Below are 27835 nucleotides of genomic sequence, written 5' to 3'. Positions count from 1 at the left end.
TGTTGTCTTCGTCTGTCGTTGTAAAGTGTCCCCCTATGTCTCTAGCTCAGAGTTTTAATATTGAAGCCTGACGTTGCTTAATTAACAAAGTCAAACAAAAGGCTGTTTTTATTCAACACAATTAGTTTGGAGTTATATATATATATATATATATATATATATATATATATATATGTGTGTGTATATGTGTGTGCATGATAGGACTGTTGTGTACGCGGTGTAGGAGAAACAGAGGCAGAAGGCCATGGCAGAGAAGAGAGAGACAGGAAAAAGGAAAAGAAAAAAGAGAAACAGGTGTACACAGCTGCATGTCTGAAAGTCATTTTGTCATCAAGCTGCAACAAAACTGTTTTATAGAGTGTCGGACTGCACGCCTACAATCTTTATCTTAACGTTGAAAGTAATTGGTACAAAAGTCTCTAAAGTAAGTCTTTGATATAGTTCCTCTTGTCAACACATCCCGTTGAAAAAGACTCAAACCAAGAATAAATGTTTCTCCTAACAAGTATTGTGTGTCTCACAGCCTGATGTATCATTACAACCAACCAGTCCTCCAAACCGTTCGACGATATGTGTTGTTTGTTCCCCCCCACCCCCCCTCTAATACGACCCACAGGAGCGTTTTCATGAATTAGTGTCACGGTGGCAGGAAATAAGACCTCATATCTAAACCAGAGACTGAATGGTCCAGGTTTTAAAAGTCTTTAATGTTGTGGAACGGTCACAGTGGTCGCGACGCTAGTTGCAGTCTTCTTCTGAACAGAGGTGGCGCTAATGAGGAAAGGCTACAGACTTTGCGCTTTCTACGAACTAGAAGAAGAGGAAAAAGGTAAACAATGGCGAAGAGAAGCACTTTGAATACTTCAGAACGTCTGCACAACGATTGGATGACCTACTTGATCAGATCAAGCCTTTCATTCACCATAAAAGAACTCATCTTAACCCGGTAAGTTTACAAGAGAGACTGGCAGTCACTCGGAGAGTCCTGGAGTCCGGTTGCCCTCGAACTCGTCCATGCTTCCTGTTTCCGCTTTGTCGCACGCCGCTATAAAAAATAGAGTGGTGCTCGCCCTCTGGTCGCGCACTTAAAATCCTGGCAAGCCAGCGAGATCTACGTCGTTTTGACGTCACATTGGCGCACGACAGGTCGGGAACGGCGACTGTAAAGTGGCCCTTATACTTCGTTGCCTTACTTCCCCACTAGAGGGCACCGCCACTAGAAACGTAAATATAGGACGTAATTGCTGCGACTTGTGGGGGGGGGGGGGGTATTTCAGGGAAGAACGGTCTCATAAAAACACAAATCAATGACATACTCTGTGTCACTGGGTGACATGTTCCTTCATTATGAACACACACACTGTAGTTTATTCTTTAGTCAGCATCAATCCCACACACACACCGCCCTGCTGCCGCAAACGCTCACTGGAGCACCAAATGTGGATCACTACGCCGCTGAAAATAGTCCCCGGCAAATGCACGTTTTGCTCCTGATTGTTTGACGGTGAGCTGCTGTTTTAGGAAGCCGCTGGTGAAAGGTGGTGCTGAGAGACGCAGACAGGAAGTCAGACAGTATTGAGCGGTGGACTAACACATTGTTGGTTTGGGTCTGAAGATGGGATTTGAAGAGAATAAGAAAAATATAGAATAACAAACATTAAACGACGGCGTGCTGACAGTTTGAGTCCAGGTGGATCAGAAGAGACGGTCAGAGGTATGTGTAGGTAGAAGAGGAGGAAATGAAACAATAACAGAAAGAGCAGCGTCTGTGTGTGTGTGTGTGTGTGTGTGTGTGTGTGTGTGTGTGTGTTACGGTGGTGTTAACATGTGGTTATTGTGGTATTTTTCATCTGGAGACACTTGTGTGTGTGATGTTCTGCAGCAGAAAGCCGAGGAGAAGTCAGTGCTGAAGTAGTAGTAGTAGTAGTTTTAGGTACTGCAGTACAACTTCGCTTGGAATATTTTGAATTTTGTGAGATTTTTATTTTTTGGGGCATTTTTTAGGCCTTTATTTTTACAGGACAGATGAAGACATGAAAGGGGAGAGAGAGGGGGGAATGACATGCAGCAAAGGGCCGCAGGTCGGAGTCAAACCAGTTGTATCGAGGAGTAAACCTCTACGTATGTGCACCCGCTCTACCAACTGAGCTAACCTGGCCACAGAATTTTGGGAGATTTTTCCTTGTTTCCTTCCTTCCTCCCTTCCTTCCTTCCTTTTGTGTGTAGTTTCTTTACTCATTTTCTTCCTGCTGTCCTTACTTTTCTTTCATCTTCTTCCCTTTCTTCCTTCTACATATCCCCAATAGACTACTTGTTTTTTACATAACTTTTACTGAGTTTGACTTCTTCCTCTGTGCTGCAGAACAGCAGTGTTAGCCGAGCGTTAGTACAGAAGCAGCGCAGTGTGAACAGGTGTGGGTGCGTGTTGTTGTGTGTGTGTGTGTGTGTGTGTGTGTTGTTGTGGAGTCTACCTGTAGGGGGCGGCGCTGCCCCAGGACAGGTAGTCGTTTGGGCGCGGTGCAGGGCGCGGTACGATTGGCTGCTCCACCGCCGTCACGTCTCCGGAGTAAGATTTGAGGAGCGAGGCGTTTTTGCTGGCCAGCATGGCGCGCTCGTTCCTGCGAAACTTAGCTCTCCGGTTCTGGAACCAAACCTGCAATCAAAGACAAGACCAGGTTCAGTGCCAAAGCAGGAAGAAGTGTGCAGGTCAGGGTGGAGGACAGAGCCTGATGAGGGCTGCATGATATGAGGAAAATATACGATAACATTGTTGAATATCCCGATAATGATATTACTTGCCATAAATAAACAGATATCAAAGTGTACCCTTGACTCAGGCTACATTTACATTGATACATTTTTGCTTAAAAACGAATATCTCTTAACACCAGAGCAGTGTGGATGCGAGTTGTCAATGTAGCCAAAGATATTGGCCACATTCCCCCTCTCATTCCCCCTGCTCTGGCGTTTGCCCCTATCATTCCCCCTGCTCTGGCGTTTCCCCCTCTCATTCCCCCTGCTCTGGCGTTTCCCCCTCTCATTCCCCCTGCTCTGGCGTTTCCCCCTCTCATTCCCCCTTGCTCTGGTGTTACCCCCTCTCATTCCCCCCTGCTCTGGTGTTTCCCCTCTCATTCCCCCTGCTCTGGTGTTTCCCCCTCTCATTCCCCCCTGCTCTGGTGTTTCCCCCCTCTCATTCCCCCTGCTCTGGCGTTTCCCCCTCTCATTCCCCCTGCTCTGGCGTTTCCCCCTCTCATTCCCCCTGCTCTGGCGTTTGCCCCTCTCATTCCCCCTGCTCTGGCGTTTCCCCCTCTCATTCCCCCTGCTCTGGCGTTTCCCCCTCTCATTCCCCCTGCTCTGGCGTTACCCCCTCTCATTCCCCCTGCTCTGGCGTTTCCCTCACTGGCATGAGTGCAGATTCTGACCAATCAGATGATGCCTAGCGGCGAAGGCATGGCACATATCAGACAGAATGAAATTCCATACATTGTTACCAGAGGGGACAAAAGTGAAAGCAAAAAGTCTTTAAACACAACCATACACATTTCTTTAGGGTTCCATTTTTTCTACTTTTTTGGACCATTTGTGCGAAAAAGAAAAAAAAAAGAAAAGAAAAAAGTACACAATTCCTGGTTGTATTCCTGAACATGAGACATTTTGTTTCATGTTTCTCTGAAGTAAGTGAAGTCAAATAAAGTCAAGCATAAAATTCCCTGGATGTCCCTCATTTTCGGCCGGATGTCCGTCCTCTTCCTCTGTCTCTGTGTTGGCGTTCTAACCTCTGGTGGATTTGTGAGGACTGTGGTTAACTGCTCCTCAGATCTCTGCAGGGTAAATCCAGACAGCTAGCTAGACTATCTGTCCAATCTGAGTTTTCTGTTGCACGACTAAAACAACCTTTGAACGTACACATGTTCCACCAAAACAAGTTCCTTCCTGAGACTATTTAGCAGAGGCACCCTGGCTCCGTTCGGAGCTTAGCCCCGCCCACGATGATTGTGATTGGTTTAAAGAAATGCCAATAAACCAGAGCACGTTTTTTCTCCCATTCAGGAAAGCTGTGTGGACTAGCCGGACCTTCCTCCGCAGCGCTGTGGAGGAAGGTCTGGCAATGTGAGACTACATATAATATAACATCTTTACCTAAACAACAAATCAAACAAACCAGAAGTTTTTTTAAAGAACTTTCTAGATGATTCTCTGAACTCTTGTCTCAGGTACAGACTTTAATTTCAGTCACATGCATATCTACCCTCTACCACACACACACTTCCTTCATCTCCTTCTCAGAGATTACTTCTGAAGAACATACCCCCCCACCCCACCCCCACCCCTGCCCTTTCTAAACACACGATGATGTGACTTGACTCGGGGGGTGCTAATGTTGTTGCTCGCTGTGAAATCAAATCCATTATTGGATGCCGTGGGCGCTCGCAGGGGCTCGCTGTCCGCTGACGCACAGCCTCAGGAATGAGCACAACGTCTCTTTTATCAAAGCCTTTCTGCATCGCTCTCTGCTACACATTATTCACAGATGTGCTGCTTTTCTCTCCCTCCAGCAGCACCGTTTCCTCTTTCCTTCTCACTCTTCCCACGGAGCAAATGCGCTCACTGTTGTGTTCAGAAAAACGGGCAAAGAAAAAATAGACAAAAAAGCATTGTACTTACACATCCATCTGCAGTGAATGCATTGGATATACTGTATTATTTCTGTAGTCATACATGTATAACAAGTGTACAAGGCCTGTCTGCTTTTAAAAGGATAGTTGCATGAACTTATTTTGAGCTGCTTGTACATTTCAGAGTGTATCCAGTGCAAGCAAGGGAGTCATTTTCACTGGGGGCCACGGGGGACTGCATGTCCTCCTCCCTGATAAAAATCACTGTTTGTTTCTCTGACTTTCACACTTTTCCAGTTGCAGTTTGAGTGACTCGGAAAAATCTCTGTCGTTGTCCTTTCTTTAGCGGTTGGATTAAAGAAAATCGGATTCCCTAAATGCAGATACACAAGCTCACAGCTTCTTAACCCATAAACCCATAAACCATTTCCATGTTACACCTTCTTATTCCAGCTTATTATCATTAGTTAACGTATATTCAGAATGCATGGTCCATAAACCTCATTTATGTGAAATTATACCTACATTTTGAGTTTAAAAAAAGCTGAAATTATGAATTACTTTGACTATTTTGACACTTTGACGCTTTTTTGTTGCTCTTTTTTGGCAGTTTTAACTCTTTTGATGCTTCTTTTTGGACAATTTTGATGCTTTTTTTGCACTTTGTTGGACGGTTTTAACGCTTTCAATGCACGTACTTACCTTCTGTCCTCTGGTTGGTTTGTAAAGCAAAAAGTATAAATTATCACCTAAATCTGTGCTACATTTAGGCTTCTGGCCACCTTAATTCAGTTTTTTTTGGAGCATTTTTTGGTTAAAAGAAACCCAAATTATTGATACATACCGAGGACAACAGGAGGGTTAAGCAACATCAAGTCATTTTGGACCTTTTCTTTTGATGTTCTGCTTACATAACTCGGGGGTGGAGCACCCAACATTGTAATAATTTCCTAAAAACCTGATCGGAAATGTAATAAAACCTGTCCTGACGGATATGGTCTTTACATGTTTACCGATAATGTCAAACCTTTCAGGTGGGTCACTGTGTTTTTAAACCTGATGATGCTATCATTTTGACAGGTAATGTAATAATGCAAAGAAAGTCTGCTTTTTGTTCTCTGAAATGTGAAGTGTCGTGTTAGCTGACTGAAAACACGAGCGTGTCACACAGGTTTCATTTCTTGGAAATGTAACTCAGAAATGTACAACAGATGGTAAGCGGTATGTTGTTCAAAACGCGTCAAAGTGAAGTCCCTGAGCCCGCCCACAGCCGTGCTGATTGGCCGCTGAGCAACGGCTCGTCCGTTACACCAGAGTGGATCTTAGATCAGAAAAGACTTTACACTAAACAGTCGATTAAATCTCAATTAAATGTTCTTTTCCATCTGAGTCAACAGTGATTCTTCCTGGATATCTGTTATTACAATTCAGTCATAGAAAAACACACTCACTTAGGCATGTTTTGGAAAAGAATAGATTTATAGTTATATTTGTGAGGGACATTGTGTCTTTTTTTATCATATTTTTACAGTTTTTCAGGCATTTTTGTCTTGATTTGAAAGTGACAGTGGAGACACAGACACAGAGTGTACATCTACTGTTGGTTTTAACCCTGTTGTCCTCCCGGCTCAAGAATTGTTGGCACATTTTTTTTTTTTGAAGTTTTTTTAGTGTTTAGTGTTTTTAACGGGGTTTTTTTACGCTTTTTTTGATATTTTTGTTGCTTTTTTGTCGCGTTGTTTATCTGATTGTCACTTTGTCACATTTTTGTCACTTTTACGTTTGACCCTTTTCCCCCTATTACCAACTTATACCACAAGTTTTCAGTTTACTTTATTATCCTAAATGGGAAACTTTGCAGTCAGGAGTGAAAGAGAAAAAGAAACAAACACATTCAAGCAACATACAAATAGAGGCAACAATCCAAGACATAAGTACAACAAAGGTTTCCTGTATGTAATACACACAACACAAGTTATCACCACTGGAGCAATCTCTAAAAACAAAACAAAGTACTACATTACATGTGCAAATTAAGCTGATTTATTGCACATGGGACAAAGGAGTTTTTACTCCTATTGGTCTTGAAACGAGGTACTCTAAATCTGCGACCTGAGGGGAGTATTACAAACTCAGAGTGAAGGGGGTGGTTTGTGCAGTCTACTATAGACCGAGCCTTGCGCAGTACTTGCTTTTACACTTATTCTTGGAATTCAGGGTCAATAAACCTAAATATGCTATAAAATTGAATAAAACACCCAAAAGTCAATGAAAGTAGTGAACTGATCCTTCATTTACTTATACCATCTATGTTCATTTTAGGCAATTTGGTTGAAAGAAATCAAAATTTCTGATATAGACACTTTGAAAATGGGTCTGATTTGACTCGACGACAACAGGAGAGATGTTGTTATGTATACATATTATGTATCTGTAGAGATGTATTTATGTGACTGCTTTAATTGTCGGCTTTGAACCATCTTGGTTGCTGCCTCAGTCGGCTGTGTCGTCGGTCTATGCGTGTACTGTACGTGGCTGCTGCTCCGTGGTCGCTTTAGCATTTTTTATGCATCTGTGACTGCCTGTTTGTCTGCTTCAGCTGTTAGTTTGTACTTCTATTTTATAGTGTTGTACCACGCATGTCATTCCTAAAAGCCTGACCAAGGACAAGGACTGCAAGGTAGCCTGAGCCTAGAAGTCTTACATACATTGCATCTGTTTCACTTTAGATGTAACGACGCCTATATGTATTGTTCTTGACAAATAAAAATGATTAAAGGTCCAATGTGTAGGAATTTCTCCCATCTAGCGTTGAGATCATATATCGCAATCAACTCTCTCGCACCACGCAGTTCAAAGTACGTATTACAGCTACAGCTACAGCTATGTTCCTGAAATCTGGATTTTGAGTACGTGTTGGTCCTCCATGTTTCCTTCTTCAAACCTGCCGGGGGCCGGGAAGCTACGATACCCGTTAGCAGCATTAGCAGCAGCTGTGAGTTTATCATGTGACAGAGAAAACGTGAAGGGTGGAGCAGTATGTCCTGTATGTCCCTTACCGGCTAACGTATTTCAAGATGGAGCATGAATATGGAGAGTCTACCCCAGTTCATGTGAATGCAAATGTAAAATTTCAAGCCAAAAGGAATACTTGGAATTGATGGTGGTGGTAAATATTCATGAAAAAGGAGAAGTTTGTGAATGGGCAACACAGATTTTGATAATGAACAACTAAACACGTTACACACTGGGACTTTAAATAAAATGAAAACTCGCTAACTAATCGGAAGAGTCTTCTTTGCGTTCGCCGGTTTCAGCATCAAAGGCTTTATATTCAGGCTTTTGTTCCTTGAGTTGGCTGGTTAGACAAACTCCTCCACTTATTTCATTCTTCAACTGTATTTCATTTATGTTTTGTGGTAAAATATGTCATAATATCTCAGTCTCGGTTCTATATCAGTGGAACTAAAGGTTATTTTCAGTTGCACTAAAGCGTTCATAATTCATATAGAAACTAAAGCAGCTTTATTAATTCGTTTGTTAGACTCAAGTCACATTTGTGCACATCAAACACTATATTTCCTGCATTCTGGTGATTTTTTACGCTCCAATTTATGTTGGAAATGTCACAGTACTTGCTTTTCCTGCTTCAAACAAGGGCGGTAACTTTGGGTTCAACATTGGGGGGGTTGAGGTCTGCAACTATCTAGGGAAGTCCCGGGACATCTCTTCATGGATTGAGAAAAGCGACAAAAACATGGAAAAAATTGTAAGAAAAAAAATGGAAAAAAGGAACGAAAACATTGAAAAAAAAACTTCAAAAAGGCGACAAAAACTCAGGATTAAAACACCAGAAGGGAGACAAAAATATCAAAACAATTGTCAAAAAAAAAGCTACAAAATATCAGAAAAGGTGCGAAAAAATTAGGAAAAAGTACTAAAACCTTCCAAAAATAAAACAAAAAAAAGTGAAATTAAAAAACATTTAAAACGCGACAAGAATGTCCAAAAGGGCAAGAAAAAGAAAAAAAAAAGCCAGAATGGATTATTCTCTCCTGTAAATTACGTCTATGGCTGAAACGGTGCAGAGTTGATTCATCTTCCTTCCATTTGATGTGAGATTGCAACCGATGCTGGTGAGTTTGCAGACTGCTCCTTTACCGGAGGCATCGTTAGCAGTTTGTGGGAATAGAAGTCGTCCTGTTTTTATTGGAGGGTATTCTAAATATTAACGAGGATGTGTCCCCTGCAGCCCCCCAAATCTACACCCATGTGTGTGTGTGTGTGTGTGCGTGCGTGTGTGTGTGTGTGTGTGTGTGTGTGTGCGTGTGTGTGTATGTGTATGTGTGTGTGTGTGTGCGTGTGCGTGTGTGTATGTATATGTGTGTGTGTGTGTGTGTGTGCGTGTGTGTGTGTGTGTGTGTGTGTGTGTGTGTGTGTGTGTGTGTGTGTGTGTGTGTGCGCGTGTATGTGTGTGTGTGTGTGTGTGTGTGTGTGTGTATGTGTATGTATATGTGTGTGTGTGTGTGTGTGTGTGTGTGTGTGTGTGTGTGTGTGTGTGTGTGTGTGTGTGTGTGTGTGTGTGTGTGTGTGTGTGTGTGTGTGTGTGTGTGTGTGTGCGTGTGTGTATGTGTGTATGTATATGTGTGTGTGTGTGTGTGTGTGTGTGTGTGCGTGTGTGTGTGTGTGTGTGTGTGTGTGTGTGACACTACCCACTACCAAGGGCGTAACTTTGGGTTCAACATTGGTGGGGGGGGGTTGAAATCTCCAACTATCTATGGAGGTCCCGGGACATGTATGCATGTATTTATTTTTTTGCAGCGATAAAAACATTGGAAAAAATTGTCCAAAAAAACCTTGAAAACAGTAACCAAAATGTTGAAAAAAAGCAGCAAAAACATTAAAAAGGAACAGAAAACTTTAGAAAAAGCCCAGTTGTGATTACTGAGGGGGTTGTAATCTACACCTATTCCCACTACTACAATTTCCCAAAGACCAATATCAGTAAAAACTTCTAGTTGCATTAAGAATATAACTAGGTTGTTATGTCACTCATTATGCCGATGACTGCGTCATATTAGCTCCTGTTTTGCTGCCGCCGTCATGTGTTGCACATTTGGCGTTTATCACTGATCTGTAAACCGCTGAGGAAATTAGACATCATTACATCCACTTTGGTGATCACATCCAGCCCCTTTGGGGAGTTTACAAAAGCGCTCACAGACTCCCCTCTATCAGAGATCATGTTTGTGAGGCGCTGACACGTTCCTATCACCTCCTTATACAAAACATAAACATGTTAACAGCAGGGTTTTCTCCACCATTATAAGGTTTAGGTGCAGCAACTGAGCCAAATGAATGTAACTGAAAGACTTCCCTCAGATCTTATGACTGTAGTTGGACTTCTTTAGCTTTAAGTTTTCTCTTTAAGCTTTCTGAGGGTTATTTATGTATTATCCGCTCTAGCTTTTCCAATGTTTCAGACACAGATATGGTGATAATAACGGTCCTAAATGATGGAGAGAAAAAAGACTCAAAACTACCGCAAAGGGACACAAACCGACTCACAAAGAGACGCCAAATGACCACAGAGAGCCAAAACAACCCCAAGGACCAAAAAGAGACACAATGCCAAAAGGAGACACAAACTACATTTTGTTTTACTCAAAAACTTCACATTTTCTTGAGGAAAGGATGCTTAAACCTCCCGCCAAACGGGCACCTAAGTCTTCCACAAAGCCAAAGTTTTTGTTCCTTTTCGATGTTTGAATGAATTTGCCATTTTTTCAACATTTTTGTCGCCGTTTTCAAGGTTTTTTAGGACAATTTTTGGGACGTTTTTGTCTTCCTTTTTGAGTTTTTTTTGGACAATTTTTTCGAAGTCTGTAGCGCTTTTTTCGAAGTATTTGTTGCTTTTTCCGACATTTGTCGCTTTTGGACGCTTGAGTCTCTTTTCTCGAGTTTGTTTTCGACAATTTTTTCAATGTTTTTATCGATTAAAAAAAAATTTAAATACATGCACACATGTCCCGGGACCACCCTAGATAGTTGGAGCTCTCAACCCCCCCCCACTAATGTTGAACCCAAAGTTACGCCCTTGGTAGTGGGTAGTGTCATGGGTTCTTCATACACACACACACACACACACACACACACACACACACACACACACACACACACACAGACACAGACACAGGATGGTTAATACGTCCTGATAAGTAGGAGCCATTACGTAGGATTGAATGTATAAGTGTAAGAGCTAACAGATGATGGAGAGAGACGTGTCCTGTTTTGGGACTACATGTGCTCCAGTTTCTAAGAAAACTTCTCTCCAATAACCGGCTGGTTCTGCTGCTCTGTTGATCAAACAAACAAACAAACTCAGCTGTTCATAACTCTCCGTCACGCCCCGGCTTATCTGACCCAGATCTTAACCCTTCGTGAGAACAACGGGTCATTGCGGACATCCAATGAACTTATTTTAGAAGTCCCAAAGTCAAGGTACAAACCGTGGGGCTGATCACGCTTTTACGGTTGCTGCCCCCGAGACTTTGGAACAGCTTTCCCACCTGACATTCACACTATTACAGACGCAGCTCTTTTTAAATATAACCCTCAAAACGTATTTCTTTAGAATGGCTTTGAATACATAGTAGCGATGTGACATTTTCCCCTTTCTTCCTCCTGCTCTTATGTTCCCTTTTCTGATCTTACTGTGCGTTATGTTTTTATTCTTGGTCCTAGATGTTAAGCACTTTACATACCTGCTGGTTGCTGTAAAGCAGGGGTATCAAACTCATTTTAGTTCAATGGCCACATCCCCCTTATTTGATCTCAAGTGGGCCAGACCAGTAAACTACTCCAGAAAGATCAGAAACTTTATCTGCCACAGAGTTAATTACTATTATTAATTACTTCTCTGCAATTTAAACGATTTGCAAAGTCATCCAGTGGGCCTGATTGGACCCTTTGGCGGGCCCGTTCTGGCCCAAGGGCCATATGTCTGACACCCCTGCTGTAAAAGGTTAAATAAATAAACGTTGATTGACTGATTGATTGATGAATCATTTAATAAATCCTGCTGTGAGTCCTGCGGACCCACAGGGAGACAAAGCCTTAAGAATATTTTTCTTTTTTGCCTTTAATTGATAGGACAGCTGTAGACAGGAATGGGGGGAGAGAGAGAGGGGGAATGACTTGCAGTAAAGGTCCGCGGTTTGGAATTGAACCCGGGCCGCTGCAGTAAGGACATGGGGCGCACGCTCAACCAGGTGAGCTACCAGGGCGCCCCGTCAAGAATGGTTTTTGATGTACCAAATAAAGCAGTTTCTGTGTCCGTGTGTCTATAAATATCCGGTTATTTCGGTGTCCCTAAAGTTGTTTAATGCCCACAGGTCTCTTCCTACTTCATGACTCGGCTTTCTTTCAAATCTGATGAGTTTTTTAGCTTCTTTTTCTTTGATCAAAGGTTAAAGCTGTCTGATAAATCACTGCTGCTGGAGAAAAAAACCTTCACAGGATCGAGGAATAAGGGATTTGTTTTGTAAAAGCAGTTACACACCGATTATCGGCCGTAGGACAGTCTGGCGCGGTCAGTGACTCGAGTCTGTTCGGTGTGTTCCGTGCCGTCGTCCGTTGGAGCAGCTGTCGGCCTTCATTTTGGCCGACCTGACATGCTCAGTCAGAGACAGGGCAGTCGGGACTCACCTGGAAATGGCGAGCAGGATGAGCGTGACTAAGTCTCTCAAAATCGGACTAAAATCTTTTAAACTGACCTTTGTTGATCTGAAATGAAGACAGATTCAGCAGCTGCACGGCCTATTTCTCTCTTCAAATGTTTTCAGAAACACGTTTCGGTGAACTATTTTAGTCCAATATGAGATCGTATTCTGAACGAGCCGCCATGACAGTCTGGCTGTGAATTTCCGGAGAAACCAGACCCACGTGACACGTTCGTCCAATCAGCTGGCGGTTTTCATTTTTTGGGAGACAATACAGATTAGCGCCGCCTGCTGTTATGGAGACGTATTACGTCTCGTCTCTTCGGTGTTCTGAGGCATTTTTTTGACCAACTCGGGGAGACTGATCAGTCCAACTGCCTTTTCTGCCGACGGTCGGCCGTCTGGTTGGTGTGTAACTGCCTTAAGAGGGGAGGACGTGTCAAAATAAAAGTCCCTGAATGTGTTTTTGTTTTGCTCACCTGGACTCTGGCCTCGGTGAGGTTGACGCGGCGGGCCAGGTCCTCTCTGACGAAGGCGTCGGGGTAGTGTGTCCTCTCAAACACTCGCTCCAGAGCCTGGAGCTGGCTGCTGTTGAAGGTGGTCCTGTTCCTGCGCTGCTTCCTCTTCTTTTTCTCCTCCGTGTTCATCTGTTCATCTACAAGGGGAGGAGGAAGGAGAACTTTTAGAACATCTGCAGGGCTTTTAGATTGTAGCTACAGAGAAAGTAGGCCTATAGTCTATATCGGCAACGAAGTTTCTTATCGCTCTGGTGCCGCCGGAAATTCCGCCGGATGTCCCTCTTTCTTTGTGATGGCGTTATAACCTCCAGTAGATTTCTGAGGACTATGGTTAACTGCTCCTCAGATCTCTGCAGGGTAAATCCAGACAGCTAGCTAGACTATCTGTCCAATCTGAGTCTTCTGTTGCACGACTAAAACAACCTTTGAACGTACACACGTTCCACCAAAACAAGTTCCTTCCCGAGGCTGTTTTCCAGCGGTACCGCAGCTTTTCCCGGTGCTTAGCGCCGCACAAGACGATTGTGATTTGTTTAAAGAAATGCCAATAAACCAGAGCCAGTTTTCCTCCCATCCCAGAATGCTGTGTGGACTAGCTAGACCCTCTTCCGCAGCGCTGTGGAGGAAGGTCTGGTGATGCGAGACTAGTAGGCCTACCATAAAACAACGCATTCTGATTGAAGGGTTCGTACAATATCGTACGCAAATGTATGCACACCAATTCATATGATATCTTTTGAAAAGAGGTGACTGACGCCCGGTCACAGAGCTCCGTGCTGTCGGGTCGTTTCAGTGGTCGTTGCTAGTTGAGTTTAGCCGGCAAAAAGTGATTGCAAGTGGCGACGACAGTTAAAGTGCTCATATTATACGTTTTGGCTTTTCCCCTTTCCTTTATTGTGTCATATATCTTTTTTGTGCATGTTATAGGTTTATAAAGTGAAAAAGTCCAAAGTCCACCCCAAAGGGACTTATCATCTCCAACAGAAAACAGTTCACTGTGCACGCCCTCATACTCTGCTTCTGACTGGCTAGTAGTCCTTACCTATTTACTGTCAGGGCACGCCCTCATACTCTGCTTCTGACTGACTAGTAGTCCTTACCTAGCTACTGTCAGGGCACGCCCTCATACTCTGCTTCTGACTGGCTAGTAGTCCTTACCTAGGTACTGTCAGGACACGCCCTCATACTCTGCTTCTGACTGGCTAGTAGTCCTTACCTAGGTACTGTCAGGGCACGCCCTCATACTCTGCTTCTGACTGGCTAGTAGTCCTTACCTAGCTACTGTCAGGGCACGCTCTCATACTCTGCTTCTGACTGGCTAGTAGTCCTTACCTAGGTACTGTCAGGGCACGCCCTCATACTCTGCTTCTGACTGGCTAGTAGTCCCTACCTAGGTACTGTCAGGGACACGCCCTCATACTCTGCTTCTGACTGGCTAGTAGTCCTTACTCAGGTACTGTCAGGGACACGCCCTCATACTCTGCTTCTGACTGGCTAGTAGTCCTTACCCTAGGTACTGTCAGGGACACGCTCTCATACTCTGCTTCTGACTGGCTAGTAGTCCTTACCTAGGTACTGTCAGGGCACGCCCTCATACTCTGCTTCTGACTGGCTAGTAGTCCTTACCTAGCTACTGTCAGGGCACGCCCTCATACTCTGCTTCTGACTGGCTAGTAGTCCTTACCTAGCTACTGAGCATGTGTGACTCCCAACAAAGATGGAACAGAAGTGAGAGGTCTCACTCTGTAGCTAAAACAGAGACCTGAACACAGGGTGAAAAGAGGAGCTGCAGCAATGTGCAGTACAACTAAAATATGTTGTTTTTTGAAAATTAAACCACGTAAACCTATTCTGATATAACCTCTAAATACAATTATGAAACTGAAAATGAGCATAATATGAGCACTTTAAGGTTAGACACCAAAACCGACTAACTTTAGGAAAAAGATCGTGGTTTGGATTTTAACATTCCCGAGGAACAAACACGCGTTTCCTGGGAGAGTCTTTTGTTTTCCCCAGGAAGGGAAGTCCCCTCCCCGGCTTGAAAGCGCTGCGTTTTCTGCTTCAAGACCACAATCAGAAATGACAATAATAACAGAGCTTTAAAGGATGCAACATTGAAGTTCATCCCAGTAAGAAAGGATCATAATGAAGAGTTTTTAATGTCTCCTGGTATATTGTTAGTACGGTTTTCACAGTTTCAAAATCTGCAGAGGGGGAGAATAACAACACAGTCATTCTTTGTTGTATGTTACATACCAAAGATATTCTGTATTGTAATATTTAAACAACCCAATAGAATACTGGTCACTTTGAATGAGCATTTAAATACTGCTTACACATTTATATATATATATATATATATCGATAACTCTTCATACGTTAATGGTAGTTCTTTAATATAAGCCAAACATAACGTTGAGTTGGACCTGTCTGTCTGATGCAACCTAACCCTCCTGTTGTTCTCGGGGTCAAAATGGACCCGTTATCAAAATGTCTATATTTAAAAAAAAATATGGGTTTCTTTTCCAACCAAATTACCGAGAAAATAACATGGATGGTTCCAGGTTCGCAGCTACAGTTAATGATCACTACTTTCATTGAATTTTGAGTTGTTTTATTTTCTTTCTAAACAGTATTCTGACTCAACTTTGACATACACGAGTCTGTGATTATCCATCAACATACATTCCTCTAATATTAGTCAAAATAATTCATAATTTCAGCTTTTTGGACTCAAAAATTAGATAGAATTTAAAAATCCAACGAGGTTTATTGACCATGAAAAAATAAGTGTAACACTAGTGGTAATAAGTTGGTGTCCGTGGCGTGTTTACAGTACTGGTGGTAGTGGGAAAAACCATCAACGGTAAAAATAAAAAAACTGACAAAATAAGTGGAAAAAGTGTCAAAAAAATGGACAAAAAAAATCAGAAAAAATGTCAAAATCACCAGAAGAAAAAAAAACATTACAATTAACGTGTTAATTTTCTATTTTGACCCGCAGGGACAACCAGTGCATGGTCGGAGAAGACAACACGAATGATCTTCCCACGGATGCACACTTAAGATTGGGAGCACCTTTAAGATGCAGGTTTTGATCGAGAGCTTCACCGTCATCAACATTTAAACAGTGACAGGAGGTGCGAGATCTGAAATCTGAACGCTGTTTGCATCTCTGATAATCTGATGATAGCACAGCAGCTGGAAGTAAAGAGAGCAGAAGAGTACACAATCCTCTGTGTGTTTGGATGCAGATTACTACCGATTCAAAGTGGCGGCCGTCGCTGTGGCGTAGCACGTAAACGACAACGTCCCTATTTTCAACCTGACCTTCGACCTTAGTTGCATCTCTCTCTCTCTCTCTCTCTCTCTCTCTCTCTCTCTCTCTCTCTCTCTCTCTCTCTCTCTCTCTCTCTCTCTCTCTCTCTCTTTCTGCAAACATACCCAAAAAATAGTACTAAGAAAAGAAAATACACAAAATGACTGTGATGATTTCAAAGAAATGTCCTGCCAAGACGCCTTATCCAATATCCACTTGATGTTTTTGCAATTTCTCCACCTAGAAAAAATAAAGTACACCGTTAAAGGCTCGGCTGACAAGTTCTCTCTCTCTTATGGCAACCGTTTTATCTTATGTGGGCGGACTAAAATAGAAATCTCTTCCACAGTAAAAAGTGAGTTTTGAACAGTGAGTTTTGTCTTATTTCCTGTAATAATGATTCTGTATTTACCCTTGTTTGTCTTGTTTACTTTTATGAGGATTACTTTCAGTCTCATTGCCCTTTGATAATAAAGTACAAGAAAAATGCCCTGCCTCATCGCTGTGTTCAGCCAAAAGATAAAAATAAAAGACATATTTGCAGTGCTCATTACAAGAATTCCACAGTAACTTTTTCTTCTGGAAACAATGTCCCATCTACTCTGAGACAGTGCGCTCTGTGGATTATCCTCAGTGAAGTTTTGTGCAACTAAATCTTATTCATCTTCATCGCGAAGGCCCGAAATGTCAGAGACAGTTATCTCAAAACACAGACAACTATAAGACACTCAGAGAGCGCAGACCTCCGCCAAGGCCGAGCCCTATAGCTCACAACGTAGCAGTGAAAGTGAAAAATAATGTAGGAGTTCTTCCTCGGCCCGTGCTACACCCTTCCACCAAGTCTCACAAAAATCAGGGAAGTAGTTTTTCCGTATTCCGTAATCCTGCTGACAGTCAGACAAACCCAACCGAAAACATTGCCTCGTTGGCGGACATAATAAAAGCAAAATGGAATATATTAACAAATGAATGCACACAAAGAGTTGTAGTGATCACTGGAAGTACACTTGAAAGTAAGAAACAAGTGGCTCCATATTTCTCTATTTTATTTAGATTTATCTAAACAAATGATCTAAATAAAACGGAGAAATGCAGACGGAGCCACAGTGTGCACAGCAAGATAAATATATAATCCGTGTTGCACCTTCCAGATGCATCGTGTGTCTAAATGTTCAGACTAAATGCTCCTGCAGGGTGGAACCAACAAGACCGCAAAATAACACTTTCACATCCAGAAAAAGGCTGTGATCACACACACACACACACACACACACACACACACACACACACACACACACACACACACACACACACACACACACACACACACACACACACACACACACACATACACAGTCTTTTTCACAGGGAAAAAGACTGTGATCATACACAGACACACACACACATTTTTGTGTTAATTGAATCATAGAAGTCATTGCAGTGCTTTTCTATCAGCTCTACAAGTGATGTTGAGATGGTTTTAACCCTCGTGTTGTCTTCATATTGGCCGTCAACTTGTTGTCCTCCAGGGTCAAAATAAAAAAATAACAGTTTTGGCGCTTTTTAAAAATAATTCATGGTCAATAAACCTGATTGAAATGACATTATTTTGAGTTTAGAAAAAGCTGAAATTATGAATAATTTTGATCAGAGGATGTTGATGGATAATCAGTGACTGGATGCTGTTTTAAAACCATTTCAGTTTTTTTCTATCAAAATGCTATAAAATTGAATAAAACTCCCAAAATTCAATGGCAGTAATGATTCACTTTACCTGCGCAGGACGTTGTATGGAAGCCAACGTACATGCACGCATCCATGTTATTTTTGGGGGGAAATTTGGTTGAAGAAACCCGTTATACTGATGTCATTTGACCCGAGGAAAACACAAGTGTTAAATGAGTGAGCGTCCCGTCTCTCAGCTCCCTCAGATCCCCTGCAGCCTGAGCATCTGAGGGACTCAAAGCTCTGCATACACAACGGCACACGGTGGCTCAGTGGTTACAGCGGCCTCACAGCTGCTAGAGTACGATCCCCAGGCCGGGCCAGGCCGGGCCGGGCAGGATCTTTTCTGTGTGGGGTTTCTTTTATTTATTTGTTTATTTAAAAGGGACAATGCACATCAATTGACATTTTTAGTTTACACTCAAAATGTAAATGTGCCAAAATAAAGCTCATTTTCATCTGTTGTCCCTTGGTAGGTCAACACATCCTCATATTATATTAATAAAAAAGAATGCAAGAAAGCTAGAGAGCAAATTAAAAAAGAAGATAGAGAAGAGAGAGAGGGACAAAATAAAAATATAAAAAATAAGTACAATACAAAGAAGGGCAGTACCTAGGATGAGGTAAACCAGCTATTGATGATTGCAGTTTTGATTGTTTTGAATCCATCTCCTGAGTGTGACGTTAAATGATAGACAGCTGGTTCTTTCTCTGAGTTCAATAGGAAGGCAGTTCCAATAATGTGAGGCCCGTACTGAGGAGGCTGTTTGGCCAAACTTACTACTGAACGTCTATACTGTACAACACAGTCTCCCCTGGTGGCTGCCCTAGTTGCCCTAGTTGCCACTACTGTTCTTCTGTCTATACATTCACCCAGTGGTGGAGGTGCAAGCCCATGTGCTATTTTGTTTTTTTTTTGTTTTTTAAGATTATTTTTTGGCCATTTTTAGGCCTTTATTGACAGGACAGCTGACGAAATGAAAGGGGAGAGAGAGGGGGGGAATGACATGCAGCAAAGGGCCGCAGGCCGGAGCCACACCCGGACCCGCTGCCTCGAGGGAGTAAACCTTTATATATGGGCGCCTGCTCTACCAACTGAGCTATCCGGGCGCCCCTGGTGTAATATTTTGAAAATGAGGCAGGCATCTAGAAAATGTAAAAAAAACTGTCAAAATGAAATAAGTTGTATTTAGAAGTGATATGGCAGTGGTGATAGCTGATAGGTTTTTGATCTAGTGGTTTTAAAGTTTGCAGGGTTTGGGGTTTGCGAGTTCTCTGCGTGTTTCCGCCGGTTTCCCTCCCACCGTAGGGACAAGGAGAAGTGGCGCCGTTGCCGTTTGACGTATAGGCTCTGACATTACAGCTGGAGCTGGACGATGGCTGCACGCGGCTCCTAGGTAGTTAGGACGGGTGGAATGCAGAGGAAGCATTCCTCCTAAATGTACTTATAAAATATATAATATACAGTGGTGACTGGTCATTAAGTGGCACGTCAACATTAAGAACTGCAAACAAATGATGTCATTCATTCTTAAATATTATCTATAATGTATTATTTTCTATAAATATAACATCTTTGTAAATTGCATGTCAATCGTGTATCAAGATATATAATATCACTCCTCGTAAATGTAGTTATTAAATATAGAATATATAATATGTTGACAGCCTGGATTTTATAAAAGCAGGTGCCTCGTCGTTGGTTGGCTGAAGTCTGAGCCCTCCTGATGTCCTCGTGGTCAAACGTGACCCGTTTTTAACAAAAAATATGGGTTTCTTTTAACCAAAATTGCCCAAAAAAAATACAACACGGTTAGTTCAATACAACATTCTTCGCAATATCATTGAATTCCAGATGTTATATTATATTTTACAGCATTTGAAAAAAAAACAACAACAAAAACGGTTTAAATGGTTTAAAAACTATTCCCTGACTAAACTCTGACTAAAGTCTTCCTCGGATTTAAACTTAATTGTCAAAATATTCCATAATTTCTGCTTTTTAACTCAAAAATGAGGTATTAAAATCATATAAATGAGGTTTATTGACCATGAATTTTGAAAAAAATAATTGTAAAAGGTGTGGTAATAAGTTGTTTTAAGGGGTGTGTATACTGGGGGGAAAGAGTAGAAAACGTTGAATAAAGCAAGAAAAAAATATTAAAGGAATATTTTTAAAAAACCATTAACATTGTGTTTTTGTATTTATTTATTTTATTATATTGACTTTTAATCATTTAAATATTTCAGCGTTGGGTGGGTCCTCAGGGTTTATTTTGTCCCACCTATTATGTCATTGTATATTTCTATGTTTAATCACAAATACAGGAACACGGAAAGGATTTATGTTTGACATTTTATGCTTTGGTTTATTTTTCGTCAGTGAGAGTTCTATTTCAGTATGTTTCTTGTTTTCATCGTGGGCTGTATGAACGGTTCTACATTTGATTTATTTAGCTGGGTGTGTTTGGGGAGAGGGATGTCTTTAAGAAAATCAATTCATATGTATTCAGACTTAACTAAAGATTAAAAATACAATCAGGAAAAATAAACAGCATTTGGTGAAGCAGATTCTTTTTCTCTCCTAATCCTGTTAATCTTTTTTGACCTTTGGGGTTTATCTTGCCTGCCCCTCTGCGGGGGTCCTGAACCCCCCAGGGTGGAACAACAACAGATTAAAACAATTAAAACAAAACAAAAATATTGAATGACTGCATTAAGTTTTGGCTGTAAAATGTAAATCTGCAAAGTAAAACTTGTCAGATGAGTTTCAAAAGGTGCATTTTGGTTTGTATTTTTGGATGCTAATGTGTTCTTCTGAACATGTTCCTGCCATACCGTTTCATGTAAACACGTAGCTGCAGTATCTGCTTTATGCAGAAAACTGTAAAAAATATGAGAAGAAAGCCCGCCTCTGTGTGCTAAACTCAGCTCTACTTCATTTTCTTGCTTTATGCAGAACATTGCCGAAGAAAGAACAATATTTCCCTCTTCATAGCAGAAATGACCAGAGTAGAGAACAGACCTGAACCCCACCTCTCCACTTTACATATATATAGGCCTAATTTACGGGGGGGGATTACAACCCCCCCCCAATAATCAAAGCTGGCCAGTGCAACCCATCCCAAAAAAATGGTATCAAATTATAATTTCCTTTACATAAATAAAGACATTTTGCATCATAAATTGATGCAGAAAAGGCACAAGTTGTTGCAGAAAAAATCACCAGAATGCAGGAAATGAAGTGGTTGATATGCTCCAAATCTTAATTCCCCCCCATTGTTGACCCCCGAGATAGACCTCTGTGTGTTAACACTGAGCTCTACTTTACATGAAGATGAGATGTTTGAAATAAATGACAGATTGTATATTTGTGGTTTTTGAGGAAACATTTTGCAGCTGAGATGAAATACAAATCTCTCCTCTGCCTTCCATCTTGTTTCCTCCGTTTGATGTGTGTGTGTGTGTGTGTGTGTGTGTGTGTGTGTGTGTGTGTGTGTGTGTGTGTGTGTGTGTGTGTGTGACTCCTGATTCTTGACTAAAGTGCGGCTGTAAAGGCTGAAGGCAGCCGCACATGGCTGACCAGAGACCGCGCATCCCCCCCCCCCCAACCAATCAACCAACCAACCAAGCAGCAGACTCGAGGTTTCGAATAATAATCCTGACGCACTTTATTAGTCCGGGCGCCCGTTTTGGTGACGCAACAAACGGAGAAAAGTGCGACAGACAAACAACAACAAACTGACGTGTGTCTGCTGGGAGAGGGGGACCGTGTCACTGACATGAAAATACATATTAAAATGCCATAAAGTCAGTTATGGTAAGGGCGCAACTTTGGGTTCAACAGATCTTCGTTTCCTGCATTCTGGTGATCTTTTTCTGCACCAACTTGTGCCTTTTCTGCGTCAATTTATGATGCAAATGTCTATTTATGTAAAGGAAAATATTATTAGATATTTAGGAGGTTGCACTGGCCACTGTTAGTAACTACCAGTAACTACGCCCCCCCCCCCTGTAAATTAGGCCTATGAGTTATGGTCTTCCTCTCTTCATCTCGGTCCCTGAGTCATGCCTCCATTAAATCATATTGAGCCATGCTCCGCTATTTCATATTTTAAATCGAATCGAAAAAACCGATCTCTGTTCATTTGCTTTTGGTTCAGTTTGAGGCTGCTCGGCTTCTGTTGAATCCTCTCATTTTAATTTTAATTCCCTACCTTGTTTTTTAATATCGCTATTACTGATTTGATTCATGCTCTCCTAGAACTTCCTGTTTTGATGCATCTTGTCTTCTATGTGCCTCCTTGTGTTGTCTTAAATGCGCTTCATACATAAAGACGACTTTATTTGACTTGTTAAATATGAATATAAAATTGTACCTAGCCTATACTTAAATGACTCCTTCAGAAGTAAATAAAGGGCACGATGTTGTGTAGAAAAAACGGTGACATGACAACATAAAAAAAATGCTGAATATATCTTAATGCAATATTTGACTTGAGCTGTTATAAATCTTGCTTTCTTTGCACATGTGAAAACGTGGCGCGGCAGGTTTGGCATGCAAGAATATAGCTACAAAAAAACAAACATTTTTGTCAATGTAACCCTTGTGTATCTGTCTATGTGGTTCATACTGAATATCCATATTTATTCTGTTTTTATTATAATATATTCTGTTAATACACTGCATATATATATTAGTATTCCCGCTACACTGTACATATCTGTACATGTTCATACATTGTTCATATTACATAGCCATATTTATTCTGCTCTTATAAGGTAACTGCTAATACACTGCACATATTTATATTTAATTAATAAATCACCTTCTGTAAACCAACTGTATACTACTGTCTACACTGCACTAGATTTCTTGTCCTGTCTATATTTGTATATCATATTGCACTTTTCTGCTCTTTTTGCACGTCTGATTGGACGCAAACTGCATGTCGTTGTCTTTGTACGTGTACTCTGCACAATGACAATACAGTTGAATCTATCTATCATCTGTTGTCTTCCCGTCGAGCATGCAGGCTCGTGTCCTCTCAGGTTCAAACTGACCCGCGGTCTGTGTTGCCAGTTCAGTTTATAACGTTTATACAAACGATCACCCAATTCTCTGTTAACATCGTCTCAGCCAACTTCATTCCAAACTATTACTACACTCTCTTTTTTGTAAATGTATGGTCAATGCACCTAATTTATATGAAATTATACATTATTTTAGTTAAAGAAGTAAATTGTGAATTATTTTGACTATGAGATCAGAGTGATGGATTATCACAGACATGTCCAAGTTTAGTCTGGGCACCGTTTGGAAATCAGTTCACTTATTTAATAACACAGTGAACTACATGCAGAGAGCGTCGTGTGGAACCATCCGTGCTATTTTGGGGCTATATTTCTGATATAGAAACTTTGAAAACGGAAAAAAAAAATAAGGAGCTTAGAAAGAGATGTACACTTTGTTCCTGGCTGGCAGCTCCGAGTGTGAGCCTTGCTTCAAGTGGACACAAATATAAAATCCAAATATCCCAAATAGGGAACTCTGTGTGTCCCGTGCAGAGCGGCGGTCTGGTCTCAGAAAGCGTGTAATTAAACGTGCAGGGTGACATTTACAGCAGCCAATCAAAGCCATTCCCTCATCCTCATCATCACCATCATCATCCTGCAGCTGTGAGTGGCCAGCACCGTGCACGTGCAATTATTAGACTGATGTCATTAGCAGCGATCAGTCAAAGTTATTTAGTCCTCCTGTTGCTGATCCCTAACATAATGGGAAACAGAAATACGTTCAAATGTTTGCTATTTTATTTTGAAATGTTGTTTGAGTCGTGCAGTATTTTCCATGATGTAGTTATGTATTGATGGCGATTTGTGAAATTAATTTAAAATGCATAAAGGTATTCAGAGCAACTGTTGCGTTCACGTTTCTCTCAGTAAATCATAACAAGTAAATGTTAAATACACGATTATAGGCTGTATGTTTTGCATTTTACTTTGAAATGTGTTATTTTTGTAGAATTTCCAAGATGTATAGCCTAAATTAATGGCGATTTGTGAAAAGAATTATAGGAAAAAATGCCCAAAGTCATTCAGAGCATCTGTTGCTTTCACGTTTCTGTCAGAAAAGCAGAAAAACTAAATGTCCATTACACGATTAGAGACTCATTATTCTTAAATCGCGCGTAAATCTCGTTCCTCAACTTGACAAAATAAAACATCCCAAATATGTTTCTAATCAAACCACAAACACGGCTGATTCACTTTAAAAGTCATATCTTTTGCTTTCACATTTCTGTCAGTAAATCACAAAAACTAAATGTTAATCACGCGAGTAGCGGCTCCAAAACGTGTCATTATTATTTCTGAATTTTGCGTAAATCGGACTCTTTCCTCAACATTATACGAAACAAAGGCACCAAATGTTTCTACTCATCGAAACATGACTGATTCATTTTAAAGTCAGTTTAAGATACGATCCATCTGAGATGCTGTTATTTGATTCCTTAATTGTGTGCGCGAGGACACGCGCGGTAATTATGACAAATGATTAGGCTCCGACGTTCTGAACGTGTTTGACAGGCCGAAAATAACCGTGAATTAACGACGTGACCCGGCCACTTCCTCCCGCATATTTCTCACACGATTTTTAGCCTTTTAAAAAACTAACAATAACACCCATTAAAGCCTGTAACGTTTCTGTCAGCCGCTGCAGAGGAGAGGAGGAAGAGGAGGGGGGGGGGAGAGTTTATTTACTCTCTCAACGGTGCGTTTGGAGAGCGCGAGCGACGAGTTTATCGGAGTTTTAGGCACGTAACGGCACATTTTTATACAATAAAGTTGCAAATATTAGCTCTGTGGTTTTCAGTCTGGGGCGTCAGCGGCAGCTCAGCGAAGAGTATCCGCTTCTCAGCGCACCGAACGCGGCTTGGATCGGCCTCATTTTTGCGCAAACACACATGGAGGAATGATGAGCGAAAAATATATATAATTATATATATACAATACAGATGTTTATCATGAAACTAGCATATTTGTGACGCATTAATGGTATGTGACTCTTAGTATTTAAAAAATAAATGCTTTATTTACTCGATTTTATTCTGTGAAATAAAAAGATGAAAACGCGCTAGGTCAGAAAAATGTGGCCTCGTTTAGGTCACGAGAGAGAGATTTATTGCCCCCGAGTTCACTGACCATGTCCACCAACATCACCATACCTCACTGACATCAAAGTGTTAATGGTAAATTAATGGCCGAGTGGAGGGGGAGGCCGTCAGGGATGATGCATTGCCAAAACTCACTAAAGGATTCCTTCCATGCGCGCGGCTGCTGCTTTCTGCACAGCTCCATTCATGCGCTCCGCACGCGGGCACACGCCAGAAACATAATGAAAACAAATGACTTTAGTCGTCAGCTGCTCATTAGAACTACATTCCTGTGACATTTTGCAGGGTTTTCCCTAGATCGAGACTAAAAACTCCTTGTCTTCACATTCTGCACTAAAACACACCAGAGATGAGTTTTAATATTTGTAAAAGTTGTGAAAGTTTTGACCTCTTCTGCTCCGTTCCAGTTCCTTTTTTAATTTATTTATTATTATTATTATTATTTTAAACTTACTCTCCTGCTGGGTCGTGTCGCTCCCGCTGGTCAGCCCCGGGGACTCCAGCATACTCCTCCCCGCCTCCCCGATGCTCTCGTCCGCCTGGGTGCCGACCATTTCCCCGGCCTCTTCCAGATCCAACAGGTGGCTCACCGAGAAGTTCTTTTTGGCTTGCAGGTTGTCCAGGTTAGACGTGATCGGACTCTCCAGGCGGTTTGATATCGATGCTTGCCTGTCCATTACATGTGCATAGCTAGAAGTCATGACGCAAGTGGGGAACGGCGGAAAGAAACGGTGCGGTAATAAGAAGAAGAAAAAGAAGAATCACAAGCGAGCCAACAAGATCCGCGCCTCCACAAACCAGCCACAGAGAGAGAGAGAGGGGGAGAGAAAGAGAGAGAGACAGACTCCGGTTCTTCCGAGCAGAACGCGGGTCTGTTCACATCCAGATTAGCCGCGCAGGGCTTAAACAAACTTCAGCAAAGTTTTCTCCTCGCCTGCGGCTGCTTTTGTCCCCAACAAACCCCTAAACACAATCCATCCGGCGGCGCGCGTCAACGCCAAAACAAGAGAAAAATCAGCGCGTCCTGCTGCTGCTGCCGCAGAGAGAAAAGTTTTGAAGAAGTTTTTTCACAGAAGTCCTCTGAGCAGAAGAAGAAGAAGACGAAGAAGCTGTCTTCCCACTCTGGCTGAGTCACATCTGAGCAGGAGGAGCTGCTGCTACTGATGACGACCAGATGCGCAAAGCTCCGTGTGCGCGCACAGCAAGCTGAGCGGCAGCTAGGCGCGGGGAGGCAGGCCGTTACTGCCGCACCTCCAGGCGCTCTCTCTCTCTCTCTCTCTCTCTCTCTCTCTCTCTCTCTCTCTCTCTCTCTCTCTCTCTCTCTCTCTGTGTCTCTCTCTCTCTGTGTGTCTCTCTCTGTGTCTCTCTCTCTCTCTCTCTCTCTCTCCCTCTCTCTATGTCTCTCTCTCCCTCCCTCTCCTGTCTCTCTCTCTCTCTCTCTCTCTCTCTCTCTCTCTCTCTCTCTCTCTCTCTCTCTCTCTCTCTCTCTCTCTCTCTCTCTCTCTCTCTCTCTCTCTCTCTCTCTCTCTCTCTCTCTCTCTCTCTCTCTCTCTCTCTCTCTCTCCCTCTCTCTATCTCTCTCTCTCTCCCCCTCTCTCCTCTCTCTCTCTCTCTCTCTCTCTCTCTCCCTCTCTCTCCCTCTCTCTCTCTCTCTCTCTCTCTCTCTCTCTCTCTCTCTCTCTCTCTCTCTCTCTCCCTCTCTCTCTCTCTCTCTCTCTCTCTCTCTCTCTCTCTCTCTCTCTCTCTCTCTCTCCCTCTCTCTTTCTCTCCCGTATCTCTCTCTCTCTCTCTCTCTCTCTCTCTCTCTCTCTCTCTCTCTCTCTCTCTCTCTCTCTCTCTCTCTCTCTCTCTCTCTCTCTCTCTCTCTCCCTCTCTCTCTCTCTCTCTCTCTCTCTCTCTCTCTCTCTCTCTCTCTCTCTCTCTCTCTCTCTCTCTCTCTCTCTCCCTCTCTCTCTCTCTCTCTCCCTCTCTCTTTCTTTCTCCCGTATCTCTCCCTCTCTCTCTCTCTCTCTCTCTCTCCCTCTCTCTTTCTTTCTCCCTCTCTCTCCCTCTCTCTCTCTCTCTCTCTCTCTCTCTCTCTCTCTCTCTCTCTTTCTCCGTATCTCTCCCTCTCTCTCTCTCCCTCTCTCTCTCTCTCTTTCTCTCCCTCTCTCTCTCTCTCTCTCTCTCTCTCTCTCTCTCTCTCTCTCTCTCTCTCTCCCTCTCTCCCTCCCCCCCCTCCTTCAGCAGAAACATCAGCACCATCAGCACCCTGGCTGCTGAGAGTATAGGAGCAGAGTCAGCTAGCACTGTCTGTGTGTTGATAAACCCGCTCTGACTCCTCCAAATGCCATGTGCCCTAACCCTAACCCTAACCCGTGCCAGTCAGTCTGTCTGCAGATCTGTGTGCATGAGGCTGAGCTGTCAGGGCAGCAGGGGACACAAATATAAGCAAGTGCAGCTGAAATCTAGAGGCTAGATGAATAACTAGTGCCTGAAGAGGACCAAAAAAGGTAGTATCCTAATTCGGCATTCTAATTATTCTGATGTGTCTTGGATATATTTATATTCATAGGTGTATCTTTTAGAAGACGATTTGATCTAAGGAGCCCGATTCGACTGCCGGTCTCACAGTCATCGCAGTGTCTGAAAATGTGGTTAGGAAACAAAAAAAACATTCCATTCCGGTTATATGGGGGTGCAATATCTGATTTTCCATAGACAGACTATATACAGTCTGTATATATAAGTAAAGGTACGCATGTGGACAAAAAATCAG

The 27835-nt window shown here is 42.3% G+C and overlaps 1 protein-coding gene across 3 annotated transcripts in view; it reads right to left on the bottom strand.

The window, feature by feature from the left end:
• prrx1b (paired related homeobox 1b) overlaps window positions 1-26260 on the bottom strand; it is a 34493-nt gene extending 8233 nt beyond the window's left edge. For all 3 annotated transcript variants that reach the window (XM_078258274.1, XM_078258275.1, XM_078258276.1), the window contains exons 1-3: window positions 25532-26260; window positions 12817-12992; window positions 2472-2653 (exon numbers count right to left, since the gene is read on the bottom strand). In XM_078258274.1, coding sequence (XP_078114400.1) covers window positions 2472-2653; window positions 12817-12992; window positions 25532-25778 — 605 coding nt within the window. In that variant the 5' untranslated portion in view covers window positions 25779-26260. The remainder of the gene's footprint in view (window positions 1-2471; window positions 2654-12816; window positions 12993-25531) is intronic.
• Between the last annotated feature and the right edge of the window lie 1575 nt (window positions 26261-27835).

Source organism: Sander vitreus, chromosome 9 (genome assembly GCF_031162955.1).
Source record: "Sander vitreus isolate 19-12246 chromosome 9, sanVit1, whole genome shotgun sequence".
In the NCBI taxonomy this organism is placed as follows: Eukaryota; Metazoa; Chordata; class Actinopteri; order Perciformes; family Percidae; genus Sander; species Sander vitreus.
Note: the sequence above shows the minus strand (reverse complement) of the source record. Positions and strands in the feature narration are given on the sequence as shown.